The following is a 27,507-nucleotide window of genomic DNA, read 5'->3' as shown; positions in this document are numbered from 1 at the left end:
TCCGTTCACTTTCACTTCAACCCTGTCTCCTAAAAATTACGTTCCCACAGAACTAAAGTGCATTCTCAATTACGTTTAGCAAGAAACATTTTCTCCCACGTTACGTTCGTTATGAACGTTTCTTAAATACGTTTATTTTCTACATATCTTTGCCATTTATTGTCTTGCTTATGATAATGTTAATAGTCATATATAAATATAATTTTAGAGCACACATTTCAAATCAGTAGGCGAGGCTGTAATTTCTCCAGCTGTTACTCTCATGAGCGAGGCAGATAAAATAATAGTTTTATCCTGCCAAAAAGCTGCTGTGTCGTTTATTAAACCTCAAACATTAAAACAAATCCAGAGTTACGTGTTTCTGAACTTCCTCTAAGAAGAAAGGACAGTAACAGAAGATCTCTGTGACGCCAGATGTGGTGTTGTTAATGCTATCCGAAAACAAATTCAGTTTAGGATGGCCGAAGACACTACACTACCCATTGTAGTGGCCAAAATCCCAACAAGTTTGTCTTGTAACCTTCACCTCAAAAGTTATTGTTCTTGGCCACATGTAGAGCTTGGAGGCCAAAATCCTGCTGTTGCTAACCCACTGGGTCAGCTGAAACCTGCCTCTTCTGCATAATGCAGTGAGGTCCTTTACTAGCTGGATGGCTTCAGTTTCTTTTATGACTGACTTTACACAGTCGTCAACATAAACGTTGCTTCGGACAGTTTCAGCTACTTGAGGTGGGAACCCATGCTCATTGTCTTCAGCCGTTTTTTGTAAGGCAAACATTTCACAGCTTGGGGAGGACACAGCACCAAAAATGTGCACCAGCATGCGGTATTCTTTTGGGGGCTTACTGGTATCACCTTGTGGCCACCACAGGAACCGCAAGTAGTCCACATGAGATTGATCCATTCTGACCTGATGGAACATTGATTTTATGTCGGCCATAAATCCAATTGGTTCTTTGAAAATCTCACAATGACTCCCACAACAGATTTATTCAGATCAGGTCCCTGCAGTAGCTCTGTGTTCAGGGACATGCCTTGGTAAGAGGCACCCCATGGTGCGGTATGTACCATTTGTGTCCGGGTGACTGTGTCAGATCTTCCTGTGGGACCTCCTCTGCGTAGTTGTTCTCCAAGATGTCGTTGAGGAATGCAACATATTCCTGCTTGTAGTGCTGGTCCCTCTTCATCTTCCTTTTTAAGCCCTGCAGGCGCTGTTCTGCAATTTGGCGGTTGTTAGGCATGCTGACATTGGCTTTCCTGAAAGGCAACTTTAGACTGTAGTGTCCGTTTTGCAGGGTAGCCTCACTGGCTACTTTCAAAAACATTTTGTCCTCAACTGACATCTCTGGCTTTTCCTCAGATGACACTTCGTTGAAGTCCTGGTTGTACTGTGACATTAGAAGCTCTTCCAAACTTGTGGCTGATATCCTATTCACGGTCACTCTCACCGTACTGCCCTCACCGCCATTTCTGAGTGGCCCATTTACAACCCACCCCAATAGAGTTTTTACTGCGTAGGGGCCCTCACCTTGGCTATTAATAACCTCCCATGGCTCTAACAGCTTTGGAGCATTTGTGCCAACTAATAATTCCACTTTAGCACTGATACTGGGAAGTTTGACTTTATTCAGGTATGCCCACTGCGTTAAGTCATTCTGGTTGGGAATGCTACTGGAGCTGACTGGCATTTCTCTCTGGGTGAAAACGTGAGGAAGAGGTAAGAAGTTGTCGCTGTCCAGTGCTGAAACTTCAATTCCAGGTATGACATGAGATGGCACCAGTTTTTTCTGATTCATTGTGCTTAACAGAATATGTGTTTTTCTGCCTTTCAGTCTGTTTAGTTGGACCATCTTTAACATAGATGTGCAGGGCACTTGGGTGGGCTTGCTTGCAAACTCTACAGGTGATGCGTTGTTTACAGTCTCTACTAATGTGGCCTGTGGAGAGACAGGCAAAGCATATGCCCTTGATCCTTATAAAGTTCAGCTTGTTCCTATGTGTTTCTTCAAAGAACCGTTTACACCGTTCCAATGTGTGCTTGCACCTACAGAAGGGACAGGAGGGTTCAGGCTCTTTCTTTTGGGGAAATAGTGACATCTGTGGCGAAACTGCTGTCATACGCCTTTGAGATCTGCGCCTTAACAGGACATCTAGTCTTTACAGCCACCTTTCCTTTGGCAGCTGACTGGTCTGCGCTCTTCTTGCAGTGCGTAAGCTTTGCTGCGCCATCCCTCCCTGAGCTTGAATGGTAGCTGAAGCACAATGCTTCTCATGTTGGACACTGTGTCTAGTTCCTCCAAGTACTCCATTTGCTCCATAGCGTTGCAGCAACTCCTTAGAAACATGGCGTAATCCTGCAGCGACCTTGAATCTTCAGATTTCACTAGGGGCCAGGGTAGAGCTTTCTCCAGGTAAGCACAAGAGAGTTTGAATTCGTTCCCAAAGTTTTTCTTCAGTAAGCTTTTTGCTTTCTGATAGCCTCTGTCTGGAGACATGTATTAACAGCTTTTGACTTGCCGCTGAGCTTGGCCTCTGGTGAACTGTATAAGGAACTGAACCTGTCTCTGTTGTTTTCTGTTTTGTTTTCAATACAATGTTCAAAGGAGTGAATAAAGGACTTGTACTCCATGATGGGTCCATCAAAGGGTGGAATATTTCCTTGTGGCAGCGTCAAGAGAAGTTGCTGTTTCAAAATAATCCTCGTCAAGCTGCTTTGATTTTCCAATATTTGAATATTGTGGTCATCCTTTGCTGTGCTGGGTGTAGGGGGGCTTTGTCCTTGTGGCAGAGTTGGCTGTGTGTTTTAGGGTATGACAGGTATGACAGGTATGACAGGTATGGCTGAGGCTGATCATTAATGCTGTCTTCATGATGAATATCAGCCCGACTGTGTGTGTTATCTTCACGGACATTCAAAAAGGGAAAGTGAAGTGGGGCGCCTGCCTTGCTCCTAACAAGTGGAGCACCTCTGTCATAAGGATCAACTGAAATATCTGTCTTTGTATCTGCCAGTGTGGCAGCTGCTGCTTCAGCCTGTACAGGGCTAAGCCTGGATAATTCATTGTCTTTAAGGTAATTCATTTTGGCTGTGTCGGCTGCTATTTCTGTGTAATTCTAGTGTTTCTCTTCTTTTTTGTAATATTTGTTCCTGTTCTTCAATGGCATGTTTTTCTTGTAACATAGAAGCTTTGGCCAATAAGGCTGCTCTCTCTGCCTCAGCATTGATGCGTAGTGAGGAGGAGGAAGAGTGGCTGGATGTTATGGACCTCGTTGAGTGTGTATCCACCTCGCTCAGACCGCCGCCTTCATTTGCATATTCACCTTCCTCAGCTGGCAGACCTTCCACTTGAGTCAACTTGAGTGAATCAGCATTTTCTGTGTCGGTTATCCATTTTGTAACTTTGGCAAGGAATGAGATCATGTGCGTACATCTCGGCTGATATAATTTCTCATCATCCTCTTTTCTTGCGCTCTCATCCAACATTTGCGCCTATGAGACATGCAAGGCTTTAAAATCAACCGAAAGTTCATTAAACTTCAACATATTCCCTTTGACTTCATCCAGATATTCCTTATCGGTCATTAGGTTGTTCACAATGTTCATTCTCCGTGTTAAATGCAAAGCTTTTCCTGATCTTGATGAGCGCAGCTGCGCCGCAGCCTCATCCAGATCTTTAAGAGGTGGCGATTCCGCCTCATCAGAACTCATCATTTTAATCCTATTGGCAAAATGTTTAGAAACAGTTCTTGTGGCTCCGTTATCCTTGTATTTTCCAAACTTAACTCAGGTTACTTCATAAGAGGCTGCATTTCACCGCTGCTCTCTTTTTCTTCGTCACAGAAAGGTTGACAAATAAAAGATTCACTGTCCATAAACACAAATATCAGCGGTGAAGTCCGTTTCTAAACACTTCAGGTATTTCTTCCAAACGAATAATCCTTCAGTGATGTTTGATCTGAAAGCGCATACCTCCTCCGAAGTGTTTCTTTGTTTGCTCCGCCACGCGTCCGGCCGGCGTTTCCTTTGTCTTAGATTCCTACGATCCCTCTGATCCTCCAATAGTCCTCGTGTTTCCAATCACAGCGCGTCATTGACTAATTGTAGTGGCCAGAATCCCAAAAGGTTTGTCTTGTAACCTTCACCTCAAAAGTTATTGTTCTTGGCCACATGTAGAGCTTGGGCCTGGGAAGCAGTGTCAGACTCGCAGTACACAATCCACTGGACGTTTCGGTTGCTTTTCACGGTTTATTTCCAGCAAACATAAAACAAAATACGAAAAAAATATTTAACATAAATTTAAACAGCAGATCCTAATAATCTGTATTTGACTAAGTATGAGGTTGCGTCTGCGTGTCAATGACGGTATTGCTTCTGCCTGCTGCGCTCCCGTCACACACCGCACCTCCAACTTAAAGCCTTAGCCCCGCCCCCTTCACCTGAGCAAAGCACACCTCTCACTGAAACAGAAAAATGCATTAGTAGAGGTTCCAAATAAATCAAAACAAAATAAACTTAAATGCGGCTCCTTCACCCATAATCCCCAGCTATCGTTTGGGACTACAGTCCCGTTGACAAACCCTGTGATTAATCTTCAAGCTCTGTGATTGGATGTTGGAGTGGCAGTGCGCCAAGGTTACGCCGAGCGTCTTGAAATGGAACGAAACCACGGCAGACTATTCAAAACTGGACTTGAACGCCCCCCCAGAACTACACATGCTGGCTATTGTGTTTCGCAAAACATGTTCTCTATGGCACGTCTCTACTGGGAATTGTAGTTTTAAAATACGTTTTCGTTTTTTCCCACAATCAGAAGTTGACAGTATTAAACTGTGTACATCCCTGGAGGTTTAGGGGATAGGAAACACATTGGTGTGTACACATTTAAATGGGTGAAAATCGCTTGTATATATAGACATACATGCTTTAAATGTAGTTTAAATGAAAGTTCAGAGTCTAGCCATACACCAAGATATTTAAAGCTATCAACTTTATGCAGAGAAGTGCCATCCTTACATGTTATTACTACATTAGGTTTGGATTTGAGCTTCTGCCTGGTACCAAAGACCATGGTATAAGATTTTGTTTTGTTAAGCAGTAGTTTATTGTGTGATAGCCAGTCCTGTAAGATATTCAAATCCAATAATATCGGATCCATGATGGGCAGCATTAACATATACCCACATGACAGCTCATTGTTACTTTGTCATTCTACTCCACTCCAATTCAGAGGTTAACCTGGTATTTTTACTCCACTACATTTATTTGAGTTACTTTGCAGATTCTGATTAATGATGTGAAATATAAACAACCCTTAAAGCAGACTTTAGTTACACCTGAGTAAAATTCAGGGAAGGTGATTGTCAAGTGCCAACAATCAGGAGAGATATTTGATAGTTGGTGCTTGAGAAGACTAAACATTTATCTGCAATTTACATGAATGGAAACGAGTAATAAAGTATATTCATGACTCGTTATTCTCTACTAATAGTTCATTAAAGACTGTATAATGGCTATTTTGCACATCCCTTTCAAGATTTCAAGATTTTCTAAGGTTTATTGACATATCACACAACTACGGTGTAGTTATGCAATGAATGAACAACTTGGGTCACAGGTTCCTCAACAGTGCATTACAAGACATCTATCAATATGTGTGAATACCTCCACCATTAAACTGTCATATTCTGCACATTTCTTATTCTATCTACATAAGAGTATAATTAATGTGTATAATATCAGTTAAAATAAGTGCTTCAACATAGTTAACATTGCAGGAAAGCAATATATTAGACGTTAAGTACTTTGTCAGGCTTAATATGTATCTGTAGATACCCCCAAAGTTTTTTTCTTATTTGAAAGAAGACCTTAATCTAAAGTATTCTTTCATGTGTAAATAAAGGTTAATTAGTTTGTCTGTTTTGCACATCCTCATATTAATATCTTTGTACATCGAGATCACTTACAGTATCTTCTTGATTTTTTATATTCTATATTTTTATCATTGACCTTCTACTTTCCCCCTATGAAAGTATGTACTCTTAATATGTTTTCATCAAATGACATTATTCAACAAAAATAACATTATTCAACAAAAATAATTCAATAACGTGCTTTAACCACTAGGCGGTGCACACAAGGTACACACAGCATACTAATAATAACTTTGTATTATTAGTGTAGGACACTTATGTATATATAACATCTGAAGATATTTAGTTGTATTCATGTTTTTACATAATTCTACAGGATATTGCTATATTATTTCTCATGTTTTACTTCTACACATTAATATCTGATTTGTAAAACATCACAGACAGAAAGGTATCCGTCATTTAATGGTAATCTATTGAAATTGTGATTCCATAGATGTGTCTCCCATCACCCAAATCCCCTGACTTTTCTCTCAACTCAGTATTTACATTCTTATATTCAAAGACAATCAGTAATATCTTAAAAACTACAAGTCCTTTTCTATCAGCTCTGCACCGTTATGGTGTAAATATAACCTATCTACCAATTTGATCAAATATAAAAGTCAGCCGAATTAGTGTTGATCCTGCGGAGACGTATTTTGTGAAAAGAAATGTAAGATGTTTTTTAATTGCTGATATATTTATGATCCACGTCACATATTCAGTGTTGGCAGCAGTTCTTCATGTTTGTCCAGAAGTATTCTCATCAGGGCTCTATAAATAGAGAACTACGGCAGATATGTAATATTTATTGCAGCCAAACCGTGTATTACAATGCGGTTATGTGATGACTTTCAAAGAGAAAAGCAAGAAAACTCGGAATAAAGTATTATTTTATTTTTTTTAAATGTTTTTGGATATCATATCACATTAACATCATATCCCAACCTGCATTGTGGCTAACACATCCAATCAACAAGCCTCAAGCTGAGGATCTTGGGTAATCTGTTCAGTGGGTGGTTTGTGGTGTGTATCGCTCAAAATGTCCCTTATAGGCCTACGTCTGTTTCCGGTGACTTTATTTACGGCTAAAAAGCCCAAGAATTAAACGAATAAATAAAAACAAGGATAATTGTGTGTTACTGTTGAGTAAATAACAGTGTGTTATTTAGAAAAGAATAACAAATTAGAAGAAAACAAATATTAAAGAACATACAGATTTCAGTATTTTGAGGCTCTAAGCCCCATTTCAGCAAAAAAAGTCCAACATTATACGATTTAAAATAAAAGCAAATAAATAAAAAGATAAAACACTGGCATGTAATTTACGTTAGAATAAATAGAATGGTTTTGAATAATAGATGAGAGTCAAATCTACGTCACGTTACAGCCCCGCCAACTTTTGGGGAAACCAACGCTGTCATTTGAACGGCGATCAAGCCTGAAGACACAGAGATCTTCTGTTACTGTCCTTTGTTCTTAGAGGAAGTTCAGAAACACGTAACTCTGGATTTGTTTTAATGTTTGAGGTGCAATAAACGACACAGCAGCTTTCTGGCATGTTAAAACTATTATGTTCTGCCTCATGAGAGTAACAGCTGGAGAAATAACAGCCTCGCCTACTGATTTCAAATGTGTGCTCTAAAATTATATTTATAATAATAATAATAATAATACATGGGACTTTTATAGCGCTTTTCATGAAACTCAAAGACGCTTTCACAGAGAATTTAAGAAAACACAACAAAAAAAGACAAAGAAATACAAAAAGAGATAAACAAAACAGAAAAAATACGGGGGGAGTGGGGTGGTCAGTGGTTGAATGCAGTGTTGAACAGGTGGGTTTTGAGTGATGTTTTGAATGCTGTGAGGGAGGAAGAATCTCTGATGGATTGGGGTAGTGAGTTCCAGAGGGTGGGTGCAGCAACGGAGAAGGCTCTGTCGCCCCAAGACTTGAGGTTGGTCCGGGTGGGGAGGGGCAGGAGGTTGGCAGTGGCAGAGCGGAGGGAGCGAGTGGGAGTGTGTCTGTGGAGGAGGTCAGTCAGGTAGGATGGGGCCAGGTTATGGAGGGCTTTGTACGTCATCAGGAGGATCTTGTACTGAATTCTCTGGGGGATGGGGAGCCAGTGGAGCTTGATGAGGACGGGTGTAATGTGTTCACGGATTCGGGTGTGGGTGAGTAGACGGGCGGCGGAGTTCTGGATATATTGAAGTTTGTTGAGGATTTTTGCAGGTGAACCATAGAGGAGGCTATTGCAATAGTCCAAACGGGAGGTGATGAAGGCGTGGATGAGGGTTTCGGCAGCAGTGGGAGAGAGGGATGGACGTAGACGGGCGATGTTTTTGAGGTGGAAGAAGGCTGTCTTTGTGATCTGTTTGATGTATCGGTTGAAGGAGAGGGTTTGGTCAAATATGATGCCTAGGTTCCGGATGTGAGGGGAGGTTTGAACTGGGAAGCCGTCTATGTTGAGGGTGAAGTTATGGATAGGTGTGGTGAGCTTCTTTTGTCCAATGATTATTATTTCAGATTTATCGCAGTTGAGTTTCAGGAAGTTAAGTTGGAGCCAGGATTTGATTTCAGTGATGCAGTTTGTCAGGATGGAGTGGGTAGCAGTGGAGATGGACTTGGTGGAGATGAGAAGCTGGATGTCGTCGGTAAAGCAGTGGAATTGAAGTCCATGACGGCGGATTATGTGACCAAGGGGAAGCAGGTAGAGAATGAAGAGGAGGGGGCCGAGAACTGAGCCTTGAGGGACACCTTGGGGGAGAGGAGCGGTGGGGGATTTGCAGTTATTGATGTAGATGAACTGGTTTCTGTCAGAGAGGTATGAAGTGAACCAAGAGAGGGCAGTGCCGGTGATGTTGAAGGTGGTTTCAAGACGGGTGAGGAGGATGGAGTGATTGATGGTGTCGAAGGCAGCGCTGAGGTCAAGGAGGATGAGGAGGTTGAGGTTACCAGCATCGGAGGAGAGGAGAAGGTCATTTTTAATTTTGAGGAGTGCGGTTTCGGTACTGTGGTTTGAGCGGAATCCGGATTGAAAAGTTTCATAGAGGTTATTAGCAGAGAGATGATGCTTGAGTTGTGACGCTACAGCGCGTTCCAGAACTTTTGACAGAAAGGGTAGGTTCGAGATTGGTCTGAAGTTATTAGGGTTGTCAGGGTTTAGTCCGGGTTTTTTCAGAATAGGGGTGATAGCAGCTATTTTGAGGGACGGTGGGACGGTGCCAGAAGACAGGGAGGAGTTGATTGCTGTAGTGATGAGTGAAAAGAGAGTAGGAAGGCAGGCCTTAACAAAGCTGGAGGGGATGGGGTCCAGGGTGCAGGTGGCAGTTTTCATTCCTGTGATGAGATCAGAGAGGTCAATAGGGGAGACAGGGGAGAACTGGGACAGGGGTTGGCAGGATAAGGGGGGGGCAGGTGGCTTGAGGGAGAGCTGGTGTGGTAGTGGTTAAGCTGCTGTAAATGTTGTCTATTTTGCTTTGAAAAAATTTGAGAAAAGAGCTGCATTTGTCTACCGTGAATGACTGAGTGGTGGTGTCCAGGGGGCTGAGGAGTTTGTTTATTGTGGAGAAGAGTGTTTTGGGGTTTCCGGAGCCAGAGTGGATTAACTGAGAGTAGTATGTGGTGCGGGCATGGGAGAGGGCATCTTTATATTGCTGTAGGTGGTCTTTGTAGGTTTGAGAATTAATTGTGAGACCTGTTTTATTGCGGAGTCTTTCAAGTTGCCGGGCACGGGTTTTCATCAGACGGAGTTCAGGGGTGAACCAGGGAGCAGAGCGGGTGAAGGAAACTGTTTTGGTTTTTATGGGTGCAAGTTGGTCAAGGCAGGAGGACAGAATGTTGTTGTAGTAGTCAGTGAGATCAGAGGGGCTATGGAGGTCCACAAAGGGAGTGGTGGATATTTTTTCAGAGAGGGAGGATGAGAGCAAGGTAGCTGAGACAGAGCTTAATTTACGGAAGTTGATTTTGCGTTTTTGCTTTGGTGGTGGGGTGGGAATGTTGATGGTCATGGTGATGGCTAAGTGGTCGGAGAGGAAGAGGTCTGAGCCAGACAGATGGTGAAGGTTTAGTCCAGTCGAGCAAACAAGGTCCAGAATGTGGCCACGGTTATGGGTGGGAAAGTTGACATGTTGAATGAGGTTGAAGCAGTTAAGCATGTCCGTGAAGTCTGTAGTTATTGTAGAGTCAGTGGAGTCCATGTGGATGTTGAAATCACCAAGTAGGAGGACTGAGGTGGAGAGAGAACAGAGCTGGGTCAGAAATTCAGAGAAATCAGAGAGGAATGATGGGTTTGGTTTGGAAGGGCGGTAGACAACTGCCAGGACTGACTGTGTGTGACCAGAGAGTTTAAAAGCCAGGTGTTCAAATGAAGGAGCAGATGAGATGGGGATGAGGCTGGTTTTAATGTCCTGTCGGTGTATTACGGCAATTCCACCACCTCGGCCCTCCGAGCGTGGCTTATTTATGTATGAGTATCCATTGGGTGTAGTGAGGTTGAGTGAGAGATAATCCAGAGGTTGTTGCCAGGTTTCTGTCAGACAGAGAAAGTCCAGTTTATTGTCCAGAATGAATTCGTTGAGAATGTGACTTTTATTGTTGAGGGACCGGGTATTAAACAGAGTGAGCTTCATATTGCTTTGTGTGGTGAGGATTGACTCAGGTGTCATTGCCAGGGCTTGCAGACAGGGGGCGCGCTCGTCTGTATTGTTGTGATGACGTAGTCGAAAGGTGGGTGTGCGCTCAGCTGACCAGAATACGGGGATGGAGTGACCTGTGTGAAAGTAAACAAACTTGCGACCGGAGCCTCTATGGATGTATCTGGTTCGTTTTAGAAGTTTTTGGTTTTTGATGACAGAGATGCATAACGGTGTGGAATGGTTGTTGAGTTGTAGAAGTCTCGCAGCGGAGTACCTCAATGCCATGCCAGGCAGGAGAGACGGAGCGTTGAGTGGACAGGTGAGCCGGGCAGCCGCTAGCATTAGCAGCTAGCGGGTATCCTGCAGCTTGATGACTGCAGAGGTGCAGGCAGCTAGCTCCAAGTAGTCCACGGAAGAGGGGTCCAGGCCAGCCAAAGGCAGGACACGTTTTGAGAAGTCCGGGAATGGGGTGGAGGCAGCGTTGGAGGAGCTAGGCAGGTGAAGCCGGGAGGATCAGAAGGAGAGCAGGTGGGGCGGCGAAACGGAGCCGGTGTTTTCAGGTAGGAAAACACGGACACATCTCATTGATTCAGCCAGTGTAAGATTGACATAGATCTTAACTGGACTGGTCGGCTGAAAAGCTGCTAAGAAATGTTGAGGAAAGAATGTTTGGATGTACTGCCAAATTCTCTGAAACGCCTTTGGAGACGGCTTATGGTAGAGAAATTAACGTTCAATTCACGGGCAACAGCTCTGGTGGACATTCCTGCTGTCAGCATGCCAATTGCACGCTCCCTCAAAACTTGCGACATCTGTGGCATTGTGCTGTGTGATAAAACATTTCAGAGTGGCCTTTTATTGTGGCCAGCCTAAGGCACACCTGTGCAATAATCATGCTGTCTAATCAGCATCTTGATATGCCACACCTGTGAGGTGGGATGGATTATCTCGGCAAAGGAGAAGTGCTCACTATCACAGATTTTTCCAGATTTGTGAACAATATTTGAGAGAAATGGTTATTTTGTGTTTATAGAAAATGTTTTAGATCTTTGAGTTCATCTCATGAAAAATGGGAGCAAAAGCAAAAGTGTTGCGTTTATATCTTTGTTCAGTGTAATAAAATGATAAAATGTTTAGTATTACTCACGTTGCCATGGTGACTGGTTTACAGGAGGATGAGGATGGATCACCTGATGAGTTTTCTGCATAAAAGAAAACATATTCTTAAACTAACAGATTTTAAAATCACACTTATTGAGAGAAAGGGATATTTAAACCTTTTTATCAAAAACCATCAGATGTCACAGCTGCTGGAGTGACAGCTGAAATCTGTCTGGAAGGAAGAACATCTATCTAATGCGGGGTCTCCAACCTTTTTTAGGATGAGCGCTACTTTCAAAAAATAAAACAAATCGTGTGCTGTTTGGGTCTGTGGGACCCGTTTGCACTATTTACTAAGAGAAAATGTATTCAATTTAATTATTTTAACCTGCTTTATTTGGGGGTGGACCTCACCTCCTCTAGGGGGGTCCGGGGGCATGCAGTGAAAATGCCTCAATCTGGTGCACTTTGAGCACAACATGAATGTATGGATACAGCTCTCAACACTCAGATGAAAGGGAGCTGTATACTTTTCAATAATCCAAACATCTTTAGAATATGATCACAACCAATAACAAATCATTTAAACTTGTTTATTCTTATGTTATGTTACCTAGTTAGCATTCTTTCTTTTTATTTATGCTTATTTTACTAATCACTCCCCTTTTAAACCGTTTTTTCCCCCTGTCCTATAGTACACATTGGAATGCTTTCTTACTTTATTTTTTACAACTATTTTAAATAGATTAAAGTGTTCTCTAAACTATGAATGTTTTATATCCATGTAACGGGAATAAAGCCATCTAACTGATCTTTTTTCTTTTTTTTTAAACACACAATGCTAACGCTGAGCCTCTGAATGAGCAATGAGGGAAAAATGCTAACAGATTACTGCACCGAAATTCACTCACAAAACCTTATTATTTATTTATTATATCCAACACATCGTTTCACATCGTGAGGAGACACAGAATCGATGGAAACAGATATCATCACTCAATGATACAAACTTGCGACGTTATAAACAAAAACATATATCAAAACAAGTGGCGCTAGGTAGCTAAAAACACTAACATGGCTCACCTGTGTCCTAGTCTGGTCAAAAGTGGTCTTCAATGGCATTAAAACGATAAAAACGATCCTGAAGTTAATCCATAGGTTAATCCAATGTGTCGGTGTCCCTCTGAAATCATTTCTGATAATCCATAAGCAATAAACCTGCTTTTCCGTTTCCAGATGTCAGAGCTAGAGACAACTTCACTCTGGTGCAAACTGCGTGCGCGAAGCCCCCACCTTTTTGTTTTAGACTGTGTGTGTGTGGGGAAATCCCCCTTCGATTATTTTGGCTCTAACGGTCAGAAAGAGATGTCAATCACCAAAATCGACCAATGGGTTCCAGAGAAACGGTAAAACCCCAATGTCCACCCAAATCACCTCAGAGGTGGAGTTTCTCTCTAAAAAGGTCAAATATCACTTGTTTTGCATCAATCTTGATACAGGGTACTTATTATATGTTGTACTTTGGATTTCTAAAGCTTTTAGTCTACCTTACCATCTTCCAAGGTTAGTTTTCACTATAAGTAAAAAAGAATCTTTGGACGGACACTATTATTTACAGTTTTTTACCATGTTCAATCTGAATTTTCTTTAAAATAAAAAACATATATATTTATTCTGACTTTTCTACATCCAACTCACAGTTTTATCATTACTTTGAGAAAAAAGATTATTAATGTAACCCTGTTAGAAGGGAAGATATGGTCATTTGTTCTGGGAATGTCATTTTCGAGCCTGAGACCTGAAAAACAGGCTCAGGGCTAAACAGGTTAAGCCCCGCCCCCGATCTCCCGCTCTCAGTAGAATGAATGGAGAGAGAAAATCTATCTGGATTCAGCTTTTAGTGCATTTTACATATGGTATGATATGGAAATTGTAGTACCGATTTTTGGCCACTAGGAATATTTTCCTCAGAGTCTGGAGCACAACCTGGGGTCTTGGGCTGAAGTCGAATAGTCCATTTAGCTTAGGAACCTTCCTAACGGAGTTAAATGACCCGGAAGTCCCTCAGTGGCAGCCATGATAAGTGCCGTTAGAATTCTCTAGATAAAAGGAAAGGAGGTTTCAAACTTCCTTTATAACCTCCTTTAGCTTAGGAACCCCTGGACCTCCCTCTCCGGAAGGAGAGGAGAAAGTGCTGCCCCAAAATGCATTGCAGCCGCAGCATTTGCCGTCACACAACAGTCGGCCGTTCACGGACACAAACGATTATGACGTAGAAATGATATCATGAAAGTTACGGTGCTTATTAAGCATTTTAAAACGTATGGTAAGTTGCCAAAGTGCTTTGTTTTGAACGTTCATCCATATTATAATCAAAAAGAGAAATATGAACGTTAGTTTTTACTGAAATGATCAAATAAAGTCAACATTTCACTGAGCTGTGTGGGGTTTGTTCAACTTTTAAAAGATGTTTGAATGGTGAGATACACAGTGATAGATGTTAAGGACTAATGTTTATAATAAATACATTTGTAAGTTTCACTTTCCTTTTTTATTTCAATTCTACGGAGCCCCTAAAGGGACATGAAAGAAAAAAGAAAAAAAAAACAGAGAGAGAAAAAAAAAGTCAGGATAACGGGTTAGTATCTCGTGCGCACGAGATACTTTCTGGTGAGCACGAGAAACTTTCTCGTGCGCACGAGATACTAACTTTTTGGGGAGAAAGTTACCGGTGCGCCAAGGAGGAAGTGAAGCGCACAGGGCACAACCATTTCATTGCAGACTGTTATGTTTACGTGGGGAAATGACAGTGCATTATTTGAGATATATTTCGTACTCAGACTTAAGGACATTTCGGCCAGGGGTGTGTGGACACTCCAGGAGGCAGCGAGACGTGTAACTCAGAGAAGAGCAGCACCAGCGCTCAAAGAGCTTTTACGCACCGCCTACTCTGTGTTTACCTTCATTGAACAGCTATAAAGAGTGACCACATGCTGTTACGTTTTAACCACACACACCTCTACACACACACCGAACTGCCCGATTACTCCCCCTTTTATTAGTTTTATGAAGGAGATTGCCGGTCATCAGGACGCATGATGGGCGGACTGGGACTAAAAATCAGCCCGGGAATCTCACCCTGCCCAGCCGAAAGAGCCACTGGCTGTGTGTGTGTCCTGAGTGTTTGTTTCCCTATAAAACAGCTGCGGGGGAAGCAGGTACTCTGCGAGTCACGGACATTAATTCATAGATCAAAGCAGACTGGTTTACAGAATCTCCTGTTTTGCCAATCCGGTGCTTAAACCAATAGCTCTACACCCCTGGCCGAAATGTCCATAAAATTAAGTCTGACTTCAAAATATAGTCTATCTCAAATAATGTATGCTCTGTCATTTCCCCACGTAAACATAACAGTCTGCAATGAAATGGTTGTCTAATGTGTGTTCCAATTCCTCCTTGGTGCATCGGTAACTTTCTCGTGCGCACGAGAAACGAATCCGTTTTCCTGACTTTATTTTTTTTCTCTCTCCTCCTTTTTTTTTTTTTTTTTCCATGTCCCTTTAGGGGCTCCGTACAATTCCAACTTTGGTCATGAAGAATATGTTTCTCTGTTGTTCATAAAGCATAAAGCAACAGCATCAGAGCCCGGTGCAGAGTCTCTATATGAGTCCCTCGTTCTTATTAAACATCCATGTTGTAGTCCTCTGTATAGAAAACTGTGGTTTCCATAGTTTCCCCAAAGCAGCAGACGCACACAATGACGTCCGCTGGCGCATCATAAACACGTCGGATAGGGAAAGTGCATTCGGATTCTCTAAAGTACCGCAGTCTCTTCTCCTAAGTCCTTTTGAATTCTCCTATCCACTATCCCTTAACCCTGTGATGTTTCACTCAGAGGTCAAGGGATAGATGATAGGGTTAGACCAGGGGTGCTCAACCTTTTTTGAACCGAGAGCTACTTTTAAAGTTCTCAGTCTGCCGAGATCTACCAGTCCAAATAGAGAGGTGTAGCCATTACTGACAGCCTACTACCAGGTAAATACACACTTTGTACGATGAATACTTTATAAAATACTGCAGATCCTTTATCTTACCTCTTTCTACACACATACAAGTATTTAACTGAAGTTACACAACAGTGTTGTTGATACAGAGTTTATTCACACGTCACATACTACAGTGGGTAATGTTTTCAAGAAACATTGAACAGTGCTGCCTCATATGACACAGGAAAAAAAGAAAAGGCTCTGAACCCTTTCTTTGCCATTTTATGAAAATAGTGTTGCTCCAAAAGTATAAATGAGGCTTACTAATAAGACAACTCAGATCTGAAGCTACACAGGAATCTGCTGCAAAAGTGCAATAAAAAAGACAACATTAATTGAATCAAACTCTTTTTTGATGCATTTTATTAGAGTATAAAACGAAATGCCTTTAAAATAGGATGCAAGCAACACTAGTTTCTTAACCTGAATTCATAATAGACTATAATCAATTTAAGTTTGCATTCTTATACCATGTTGTGTAATAATTATAATGAATAAGTTCAAACTAAAACGTACAGCTGATTAATAACGGTATCTAACTTGAGTTTTTATTATATCAAAAACCTGTTGAAATACTACTGTTATTTTTACAGTCCCCCAAAAAGCGCGTCGGCAGCCTCCAGGAAGGCTTCTTTCACAACTTCGCCGTCTTTGAAAGACTTCATGTGTTTCTCAAGAACGTGACTGACACGATGAGATGCTATGGTAGCAGCCTTGCTCTTGTTGTTGGGCCTGGTGAAAATGGACTGCTGTGCATTTAGCTGTCCTTTCAGGCCCCTCCCCTTTTGGGAGCGTAGGGCAGAATTAGGAGGGAATTCCGTCTCGTAGCGTTTGTGCACTGTTTTGAAATGCCGCTCCTAAATTACCCTTCTTCGGTAAAGCCACGCTCGCATTGCAGATGAGACAGATGGACTTTAAATTGGAATAGACAACTAAATAATCATCCTCCCACTCGGAGTGAAAATGATATATTTTGTGCTTTTTTGCTTCTGCCATGCTTGCGGTCTTGTGTGTGTGCGGACTGTCACTCCTGTTGACACGGACAACGTCAGCGAACTAGTTTGGACTGCCCACCAGCCCCGCCCCGACACATGGGGTCACGCCGGCCAATCACAAAGCTTTGATGCGTTCAAGTGCATTATTCTAGCACAGGAAGATTATGTTATAGGACATTAACGATACAACAGAATATTGTTGTTCTATTTTTAGACACATCTCGCGATCGACTGGGAATCTCCCCGCAATCGACCGGTCGATCGCGATGGGCACCCCTGGGTTAGACGTTAGGAGCTGATTTTTAGACAATTCGACTGCAGCCCTGGTTTGGACACACGGGGGATGTTTACTTCGATTTGCTACTTTGTCATGTATTTTTTAAATCTTTTTTTTTGCATTTTTTGTGGTGGTTTCCATGTGTTTTTCTGATTTAACAACCTTGTTCAGACATTTTAAAACCGTGATGTTACATCTCATAGCTATAAAGCACATGTAGTGTGAGCATTGAGAGGCTGCAGCAATGGGTTTGGACACATGGGGGCAGTGCAGCTGCAGAAGACACACACACACACACACACACACACACACACACACACACACACACACACACACACACACACACACACACACACACACTGCAGGCCTACTTCTGCCAGAAGCAGTTTGTAAACTGAGGGAGATTCAGAATTGATCCTTTTGCTTTTACCTTTCAGGAATCCTGTGAGAAGTGAAGGTTTTGTTGTGCTGACATTAACAGCAATGCTTTCTTTGCTTCTTCCAGCTGCTCCACAATCACACCTGACCCTGAGAGCGTATTCTGTCTCTGGTTGAAGTCCTGAAATGATCGCCTTCTCAGCTCCCGCCTTCATTTGCTCCCAGTGGAGATCTTCCTCTTTCACCTGTTGGTCTGGTTTGGCGTACTCCACGATGTAGCTCGAAACGTGGACATCTTGTCCGAGCTCAGCAGGTTTCTCCCAGCTGACTGATATCTCACGTGAGTAAGATTCAACGTGGAGTTTTCCAGGAGGGCTGCAGGGTAAGGTTTGAATGGATCCTCTGACTTCATTGGCTGGCCCGACACCTACTGGAGTCTCTGCCCTGCATCTGAACACGTACTCTGTGTTAGGACTCAGGCCGCCCACTGTGACTTCTTCAGCTCTGGATGCTGTCTTTTGTTTCCAGCCGTCCTCTCCACTGACACAGTACTCAACAGAGTAGGAGGTGATGTCCTCTACTCCAAATCTGGGTGGAGAAATGTTCAACGTCACACTGCTGTGGTTTATATCACTTCCTGTTACTGTTGCAGGCTTTGAAGGCGGCTCAAAGTTCTCATTGACAAGAAAGCCGCCTTTATAAAGGTAGATGCTGGCTCCTTTCTGTGTCTCGTTTGTTAAACCCACTGTCAGAAATGTGATGTTCTTGTTCTCCTCGTTGGCCTCTGCTAAATCACTGAAGAGCTTTGCTTTTTGCCGCATTGCTTCCCCTTCTTCTCTTGAGTTGTACCATTGATCTGGAGGGTGTGGATCTTGGGCGTCGTCTGGTTTGGGTGTTTGTTGAAGGTAGTTTGATAAAGTTGAGAGGTACGGTTCATCACTTCCCAGCGAGGTGAAGACAAAACACACAGCATGCTCTGCTTTGAAGCTTTCTTTGTACAGGTCTGTTTGAGATGAGATGATCTTGGTGTTTGTCATCATGTCGGTCAGAGACATCACAGTGTATATTTCTCTCTCCTTACAGTCCATCCACTCGTTCAGGTCCTTGCTGTTGAAAGGAGAAGAACATGTCTTCCTCAGTTCCTCTGCGAGCACAGCTTCTTCTTCTCCTCCTCCTCGGATTGATTGCAGTTTCTTTGCCAAGGTTTGTTGGAATTCCAGTTTGAACTCAGAGCACATCTGTTTAAAGGTTTTGAGTTTTTTTCCAATCTGTGGGAACTGCTGTGTGGTTTGGGTTTTCAGTGCATCGTTGATCCTCATCTCCAGGTCACTGAAGTCCTCCAGGACACTCTGAGATCTTTGAACTAATCCTATACTTATCTGACGGACAAGTTTAGCAGCAGTAGAATCTAAACATGTCAGAGGCAACAGCCAGACCTTCACTGGTACTGCGTTTACCCCGCCCTCCAGCAGCTTTGGCAGACTTTGGTACACCTCTACTGCCTCCTGAAAGGATGTCGGAGGTCTCTGAATGAAAAAGTCGCCAATGAATCTGCAGGAGAATTTCTCAACGTTTTTTCTTTCATCGTCTTGCATTTTCAGCGAGCCTTCGCCATCTATTGAAAGGCAGGGGATTGTCTTGACCATCACCTTCAAGTTGCCCTGAATGTCTTGATGGTTCTCGTTGACAGACACCTCACGGTCAAAGACAAAGAAGGCTTGTGCGCCATAAAGGATTCCTGTGACTACATGTGTTGCTATTCCTTGATCAAACACAAACTGATGTTTCTTAACATGTTCTCCTCCAAGATGATTCATGGACAGTTCTTGGAACTTTGTGGTAGCTTGGTAGTTCAGTGTTACTCTGGCCTGATTTTTGGAATTCTTAGTATCGCTCAGGTATTTGGCTGATCCTCCAACCTCTACCAGTCCACTCAAGAAACTTGCCTTCAGTGATGATTCAACATTCAGGGCTGAAGATTTGTCCTCAATTGATTCAGATGCAACTATTTCAAAATTATTATATTTGTGTTGTCTTTCTCTAATATGATTTTTAAGGTCATCACAGTCCCACAAAGTGATTCCTGCAAAAGAAGAACCAAAGATCAATCTAGAACCAGAGTACATGTTAATACACACTATAACTTTAAGGGGAATCAAAGCATCGTCCTTCCAGTAATTGTAGCTTTCCTGTTGTTAGGAACTGAAATATAGAATGATTTGTTCAGTGATGCAATTCCTGAGAACATTTATGATAATAAAGAAAGCTTGTCTTGCTTTCAAGACATAAATACACAAATCAGTTTAATGTACCTGACTATTTTCACGACTGTTACACTGCATCCTTGTTGTGAACCTGACAGAGAGTTACAGACCGCAGTTGTTGAGCCAAACCATACAAACAGTTATATGACCAGGCACTATGATACAGGGTTATTTTGGGTTATTTCTAGTTATAGGAAACAGATGTTCATTTTGAGTTTTTGAATTCTGTGAATTCTGAGCACCTTCGTCTAGCCGTCCTGAGTTTATTCCAACAAACAATAAAAGTCAAATAACTTCCAGTTCAGCGGTTACAGTGACAGTTAACAACAGTCAGTAGCCTACACATTGTAGAACATGTTGTGATTGCCATGGCATGTTAAACTAAAAGTATTCAACCAACCAGTCAGTGTGTAAAGTGTGGCTAGCGCTGCTCTCAAACAAAGGATAATGACAGCACTACTTTCTCCAGCATCCATCACCGGCCAAAAGAACCCTGATGAGAAGGCTTTCCTGCAGGTAGTTAAAGCCAAGATGGGCACTTCACGTCACAACTGGCGTCTACTAGAGTGCTGGTCTCCATGCTGAAATCAAACAAGAGCTGGAGGCCATCCAACAGGGCACCTAAGCGGACATTATGTATATCAAAATGTCATATTTGAATGCTGTCCTTTAGTGCATGCCCTAATGGATTTTCAGTTGAATATTTGAAGAGATTTGGTGCCAAGTTCTTTTATGTTTTTGATCAATCTTTTGTCAATGGCCTCCTTTGTTTGTTAAGATATTGTTGGCTCATATCCTGGAATAAAAGCTACCTTCCATTGTTTCCCCACACCACACTGATTTTATATAAAAATAATCTCTACTCTAATGTCAAGCATTCCTCAGATCCCAATCAAGCATGACTCATGGTATTTGAGTTGATATGGGCAACCTATTTCAAAGTTTAGAAGGATTTGGAATTGTTCCAAAAGAATGACCTGATCTGCCCCTTTACTCTGTGGGGTTCCACAGGGATCAATCCTTGGCCCCAACACATTTTCTTTATACGCTTTACCTCTAGGTAACCGGCTCAGTCAGTTTCACTCTATCTCTCACCTCTGTTACGCTGACGACACGGAGATTTACTTTAAAGTTTGGCTAAATGTGATGGGTAATATTAGTACTCTCCATCACTGCCTTTATGGATATCACTTAACTTCCTTAATTTAAATTCATACAAAACCGAGGTCTTTCTTAGTGTTCCTGGTAACTTTGTCTCTGACATAAATCAACACCCTGTCCCTCAATGTTGAACCATACACAAGAAACCTGGGTGTTATCTTTGACCAGAATCTAAACTTGAGCCTCACATGAACAAGCTAGTCCAAACCTGCTTCTTCCAACATCACAAAAATCGAATCCATGCTATAAACAAACAACAAATCTTAAATAACTTATTTATAACTTTTCATCTGTGGGTTTCGTTCCTGTCAAAAAGAAGATCAGTTTTTAAAAGTGATGATTTTTCCTCACCAGGGACGAGTGAGTCGTTGCGGCAGTCGTACAACATCCCGAGGCTGAAAGGCCGTCCGAGCGCCGCCACCTCTATCGTCCCGCTGCCCTTAGAGGTCATCGCTTTGAAGGAACTGAAAATAATCGACAACAGCTTGTTAGTTAACTTTGATGATTTGGTAATATCATGTCCAACCATGCTCACATTTTGATTTCAATTAGACCTTTTTACTCAACAAAGAGACACAAAATGTCTACAAACACACTCAAAGACGCATGCGCACTACGTTGGCGCTCAGGTGCTGCCATTAGCAAACCTAAACCTCTGCTATAGTCCGTTTGACGAGAGGGACATCCAACACTTGCATTACAAGGTAGTGCTGTGTGCGCACTACGCAGTGCGTCAATTTGAAAAGCTGCAACACTTTTTTGCTCTAGCCCAGCGGTTCCCAACGTTTTTCAAATCAGGGCCCACTTAAGAGTCAAAAACATTTTTACGGCCCACATTCAACCATTAACAATACGGAGGCTAAATAAAGTTCTGATTGGTCGATTCAGAACATGTGACACGTTGTAAATCCAGTAGAACAGACCGCTGTCAAGGACTGTAATGACCGTTGCTAAGGAACAGGGGTCGGCAACCTTTTTCATATGAAGTGCCATTTAAAAAAATACTTCTGATCAGTGTGCCGATGTTCGTGAACTGTCAACGGGAGGGTGGGGGAGCCTCGCTGCGAGGCAGCTGTGGACCTCTTTCGCCTGTCAGCGCAAAACATGATGCCGTTCAAACACATTTAAATAAAGGGCGGTGCCGACCGTCAGTGAACCGAGCCGGCTGCAAACGACCGGCTGAAGAACGGCCGTTCTGTGATTCTCCAGAACACACAGATGACCAGTTCACCCCTGTGTAGCATATTCTTTTCGCTGACAGAGGAGCAGATCGCCACTTGGCTTTCAACTAAAGAAACAGCCATGCAAAAACTGCGGCATGTGTACAGTACAGCTCCTTATGGGTACTGCAGCTTTAGGAAACTCTAACATAATAAGTACCATTTTGACATTTGACCTTTTTAGAGAGGTTTTGAAAACAAACCCACTTCTGGGGTCATTTGGGTGCATTTTCCATATCTCTGGCCTCCCTCGGTCGATTTTGATGATTGACACCTCTTTTGAACCGTTAGAGCCAATATAATAGAAATCCATCTAATCATTTCCATTGAGGATTGAGAGCATGCAGTTTGCCCTAAACCGGAAACTGGCTTGTAGCTCTAATAGCAGTTTATATGAAATCTCAGTTTTTGACAAAAATGGAGGGATGGATTATCAATAATAATTTCAAAGTGACACAGACACATTGATTTAACCTTCAGCAGCGTTTTTCTCATTTGAATGCCATTGAACACAACTTTTGATCAGAAACAACAAAAGGTAAGACAAATTAGCAGTTTTTGCTCCATAAAGCTACGTGGTGCGTTGTCTGGGTTTGCTTCCCCTGTCGCGGGTGTTGATCGCAGAGTGATGATACTTATATTTATAGAATCTGTGGATTCTCAGCTTGCTAGCTGATATCTTGTTTGAGCAGAGATGATAAGTAATCAAGTATTTATACCGTGAGTTCTGTGCTAAGTGCGTTAACATTTTTTCGTTCAGGGCTCATTTAGACGCTTCTTGTGAGACTTGTGTTTTGCTTCGGTGAAAATGGTTCATATCGTCAGTTAGCTGAGTTTCTTCCCGTTAGGTGGGTATGACACATTCATAGTTTGTTAAATGTTAAGAAGCCCTCAGACCAGTGGCGGTTCTAGAACATTTTACAGGGGGTGCCAAAGGGGGGGCAAGAGGTCATGCCAGGGTGGCATGGGAGGTTGGACCGTACGTGGTATTTTATACTGTATATAAAACCTATTTATTCTTAAATCATGCCCTAACACAAGTGTTCTTAATGCACAAGAGAAATAAGGTGTTCAGCAGCGTTTCCGCCAGGGGGCCGTCTTGCCGTCATTTGACGCCCTTATTCAGCTCGGTACGCCCTCAACGCGAGCCGAGGGCGTCCAAAAATATTAATAATTCGAGAGAAGATCGAGAGTTTTTATTGCTTGAAATGACGAAAAGGAAAAAGGACGAGGACATCCCGCTGTTGGAGGGGGCAAAGGAGTCTGGAGGGATTCTTTTCGGAGTATTGAGGATCGTTTCCCCGACATCGGCGGTGCCTGCTACAGGACAACACGGAACGTGCGCGATTTGGAAGCGATGAGCGGGGGATTTTTAGTGGAGCCCGTGCGTGAGCTGCAAGCACCGGAGCCTCGCAGCGGCAAAACTGAGGCTCCGTGGTAAACTGTGGTAACATGAAGAGCCGTTTGGGAGCCGAAACAACCGGCGCTTTAAGAGAGCCGAGCCAAATGATCCGGCTCACTAATGTAAAAATACAGTATCTATAAGGGACGGCTTATAGATACTGCCCCCCCCCCCCCTCCCCCAGCTCTCGGGGTGGACGCCCTCTCTGCCCTGGTCTGGTGGAAACACTGGTGTTAAGACAAACAAACATATCAACCCAGTCTCACGACATTTCGTGTTATAGTCACGACATTTAATCTATTGATTCGTGTTCACCAACACGATTTTCCAATTTTTTTCGTGTCACACAGAACGATTTTAAAAGCAATGTATTTCTATTGGTAGTATGTTTCGTGCCTGCAGCACGTCTTTTTGTCCGTTCGGGTCTTTGAAGACCGGAAGCTGTGGGGTTCATAAAAACATGTTCTTACTCAATATCAAGCCACGATTATTGTTTTTATTTTAAATTGTATAATGCCAGACTTTTTTTGTCGTCTGTGAGGAAAAGAAATGGGGCTCAGAGCCTCAGGATACTGAAATCTGTATTTTTTAAAATCTTTTTTTCCTTCTAAATTTGTTATTCTTTTCTAAATAACACACTGATATTTACTCACCAATAACACACAATTATCCTTGTTTTTATTTATTTGTTTGATTCCATAATCTCGGGCTTTTTTGGCGTCCGTCAGGAACTGAATTTCAAAATAAAAATAACCGGAAACAGACATAGGCCTATAAGGGACATTTCGAGCATCATTGCGATTGTCAACATTTCTGAGTTTAGGATGGCCGAAGACACTACACTACCCATAATCCCCAGCTATCGTTTAGGAATACTGACCCTGTGATCAATCTTCAAGCTCTGGGATTGGATCCAGAACTACCCAGAACTACACATGCTGGCTATTGTGTTTCGCAAAATGTTCTATGGGACGTCTCTACTGAACGTTTTCGTTTTTCCCACAATTAGAAGTTGCCAGTATTAAACACATTGGTGTTATCAAATGTAAAACATATAATTACTAAATGGGTGAAAATCGCTTGTGTCCATAATGGGCAGCATTAATATCTACCCACATGACAGCTCATTGTTACTTTGTAATTCTACTCCACTACAATTCAGAGGTTAACCTGGTATTTTTACTCCACTACATTTATTTGAGTTACTTTGCAGATTCTGATTAATGATGTGAAATATAAACAACCCTTAAAGCAGACTTTAGTTACACCTGAGTCAAATTCAGGGAAGGTGATTTTCCAGTGCCAACAATCAGGAGAGATATTTGATAGTTGGTGCTTGAGAAGACTAAACATGTATCTGCAATTTACATGAATGGAAATGAGTAATAAAGTATATTCATTACTCGTTATTCTCTACTAATAGTTCATTAAAGAATGTATAATGGCTATTTTGCACATCCCTTTCAAGATTTTCTAAGGTTTATTGACATATCACACAACTACGGTGTAGTTATGCAATGAATGAAAAACCTGGGTCACAGGTTCTTCAACAGCGCATTACAAGACATCTATCAATATGAGTGAATACCTCCACCATTAAACTGTCAAATTCTGCACATTTCTTATACTATCTACATAAGAGTATAATTAATGTGTATAATATCAGTTCAAATAAGTGCTTCAACATAGTTAACATTGCAGGAAAGCAATATATTAGACCTTAAGTACTTTGTCAGGCTTAATATTTATTTCTCGATACCCCTAAAGTTTTTTTCTGATTTGAAAGAAGACCTTAACCTAATGTATTCTTTTATGTGTTAATAAAGGTTAATTAGTTTGTCTGTTTTGCTCATCCTCATATTAATATCTTTGTACATCCTGCAATAAACTGTTTTATTGTAGAGATCACTTACAGTATCTTCTTGTTTGTTTATATTCTATATTTCTATCATTGACCTTCTACTTTCCCCCTATGAAAATATGTACTCTTAATATTTTTTTTCATCAAATAACATTATTCAACAAAAATAACATTATTCAACAAAAATAATTCAATAACGTCCTTTAACCACGAGGCGGTGCACACAAGGTACACACAGCATGCTAATAATAACTTTGTATTATTAGTGTAGGACACGTATGTACAACATCTGAAGATATTTAGTCTTATTCATGTTTTTACATAATTCTACAGGATATTGCTATATGTGACTTGTCCATCGAAATCAGTCGCATTGACCCGAAGACACATTTTGAGTTGTATACACAGTTGGAAAGAGGATATTCCTAGCTTTCTAATGATATCAGGATTGTTTTTGTACTCCAAATATTAAGCGAAATATGTCACATTATATAATGACTGTCACCGAGTCATCATTTTGAGAAAAAGGCCTTCAAAGTTTCCTCTTCTCTGGAATCCATCGATCTGATTGGTTATTAGCAAATGATCAAAACATTACGGAGGGAAGATATTTTCGTTTGGATTACTGATCTGGGGGAAGCTCGCGAGTGTGTGTGTGTGTGTGTGTGTGTGTGTGTGTGTGTGTGTGTGTGTGTGTGTGTGTGTGTGTGTGTGTGTGTGTGTGTGTGTGTGTGTGTGTGTGTGTGTGTGTGTGTGTGTGTGTGTGTGTGTGTGTGTGTGTGTGTGTGTGTGTGTATACGTGTGTGTGTGTTTGTGTAATTTTGCGTTTGTGTGTATTGCGTTTGTTTCCCGGGGAAAACCCTCACGAGAAACACCGGCTGTTGTTACGCCTGTAGTGACGTTAAGTTACTCCGTTCGCCGCTTGTAATTATGCCGAAGCTTCAAAGTTGTATTTATCGTCTGAATTTGCCGAAACAAGTTTAATATTTTGAAAGCCAAGACTTTGTTTAATTGAAATCAGATGAAAACAAACTGTAACGGACCCTGCCGTGTTATTTCTGATTACTCTACGCCAGGGGTGGGGAACATCCGGCCCCCGGGCCGTATACGGCCCGCGAGACCATTTGCTACGGCCCTCGAGGTAATTTATAAACACACGCAAAGACCGCAAAAAAATTAAACAAGCGAGTGCCTGTTTTTCCTGGCCAAGGTCAGGGTCCTTGAACACAACACGAGCCTAACGTGTCATCACGTGGTATATGTCTCGTCTGACAGGGGTGCAGTTCTTCTGACGGAGAGCACCAGAGCGTCGTACCCAGTGGTTAATTTCAGCCGGATCCTGCCGGAACAGGATACGGCACTTCTTCATTTTGGCCACCCTGTGTTCCGGCACCTATTTGGGCAGATCCGGTACCTCTCACAAAAAATAAAAATTAAAAATGGTTAAAATGAAATAAAATATGCAGATATTAATTTACAGAAAAAATCCCAAGAATTTCATGTCGTTTATTAAGATTAAGATTTGAAAGAGTCGGAGATCTGTGTTGACGCACTGAAAAGCCGGACCAACGGACAAATGTCTTTCACTTTTGAAATTCGCCACATGAGGAGCACGTCGCAGAGAAGAAGAAACGGTGATTCAATGCAAGCATGTCAAAAAGACAGATACATTTACCATCTTTCTTCAAAAAGAAGGAAGAGGTAATAGACACTTCAAAACGAGTCAGAAAAGCCTCCACAAGCAGCGACGAGGGCAGCTGCAGCGGTCATGTTGATGGTCAAAACCAGGAGGAGGTTAGCGCCGCAACAGCTAGCCAGCTAGCTAACCGACAGCTAGCCAAGCCCGGGCAGGAGGCTGGCACCGTGGCAGCAGCGGGTCAGGTTCACCGCCAGCCGGAACAGGAGCCAGCTACCGTCAGCCAGGTGGACCACCAACAGCAACGGGTGGGTACACTGGCATCAACTAGCCCGGTACAACAGCCGGAGCAAGAGGCGAGCGGAACCGCGACATCAGCTGGCTTACAGCAGGAAGATTCAGTAGGAGAGGAGAGCGCATTGAGCGTAGAAGAGTGTGGGACGTCCAGCGACAGGTCAGGGATGGGATGCACAACTGTTTGGACAGAAGCTCAGCTAAAAGTGAAGCAGACTTACTATCCCTGGCTTTTTAGGGGAAAATCAGGTTTGGGTTGCACAACGTGTAAGGCGGTGGGGACTTTGGGGGCAGAGAAGACGTCGGGGATGAAACTTGCAA

At 42.3% G+C, this 27,507-nt stretch overlaps 1 protein-coding gene across 1 annotated transcript in view; it reads right to left on the bottom strand.

Moving 5' to 3' along the window:
• The window catches only part of LOC307037545 (uncharacterized protein), a 42,161-nt gene that overhangs the window by 4,357 nt on the left and 10,297 nt on the right, over positions 1–27,507 (bottom strand). The window contains exons 2-4 of the mRNA XM_079678534.1: positions 21,125–21,226; positions 17,401–19,431; positions 11,699–11,753 (exon numbers count right to left, since the gene is read on the bottom strand). Coding sequence (XP_079534660.1) covers positions 11,699–11,753; positions 17,401–19,431; positions 21,125–21,224 — 2,186 coding nt within the window. The 5' untranslated portion in view covers positions 21,225–21,226. The remainder of the gene's footprint in view (positions 1–11,698; positions 11,754–17,400; positions 19,432–21,124; positions 21,227–27,507) is intronic.

Source organism: Notothenia rossii (genome assembly GCF_949606895.1).
Source record: "Notothenia rossii genome assembly, chromosome: 4".
Classification (NCBI taxonomy): Eukaryota; Metazoa; Chordata; class Actinopteri; order Perciformes; family Nototheniidae; genus Notothenia; species Notothenia rossii.
Note: the sequence above shows the minus strand (reverse complement) of the source record. Positions and strands in the feature narration are given on the sequence as shown.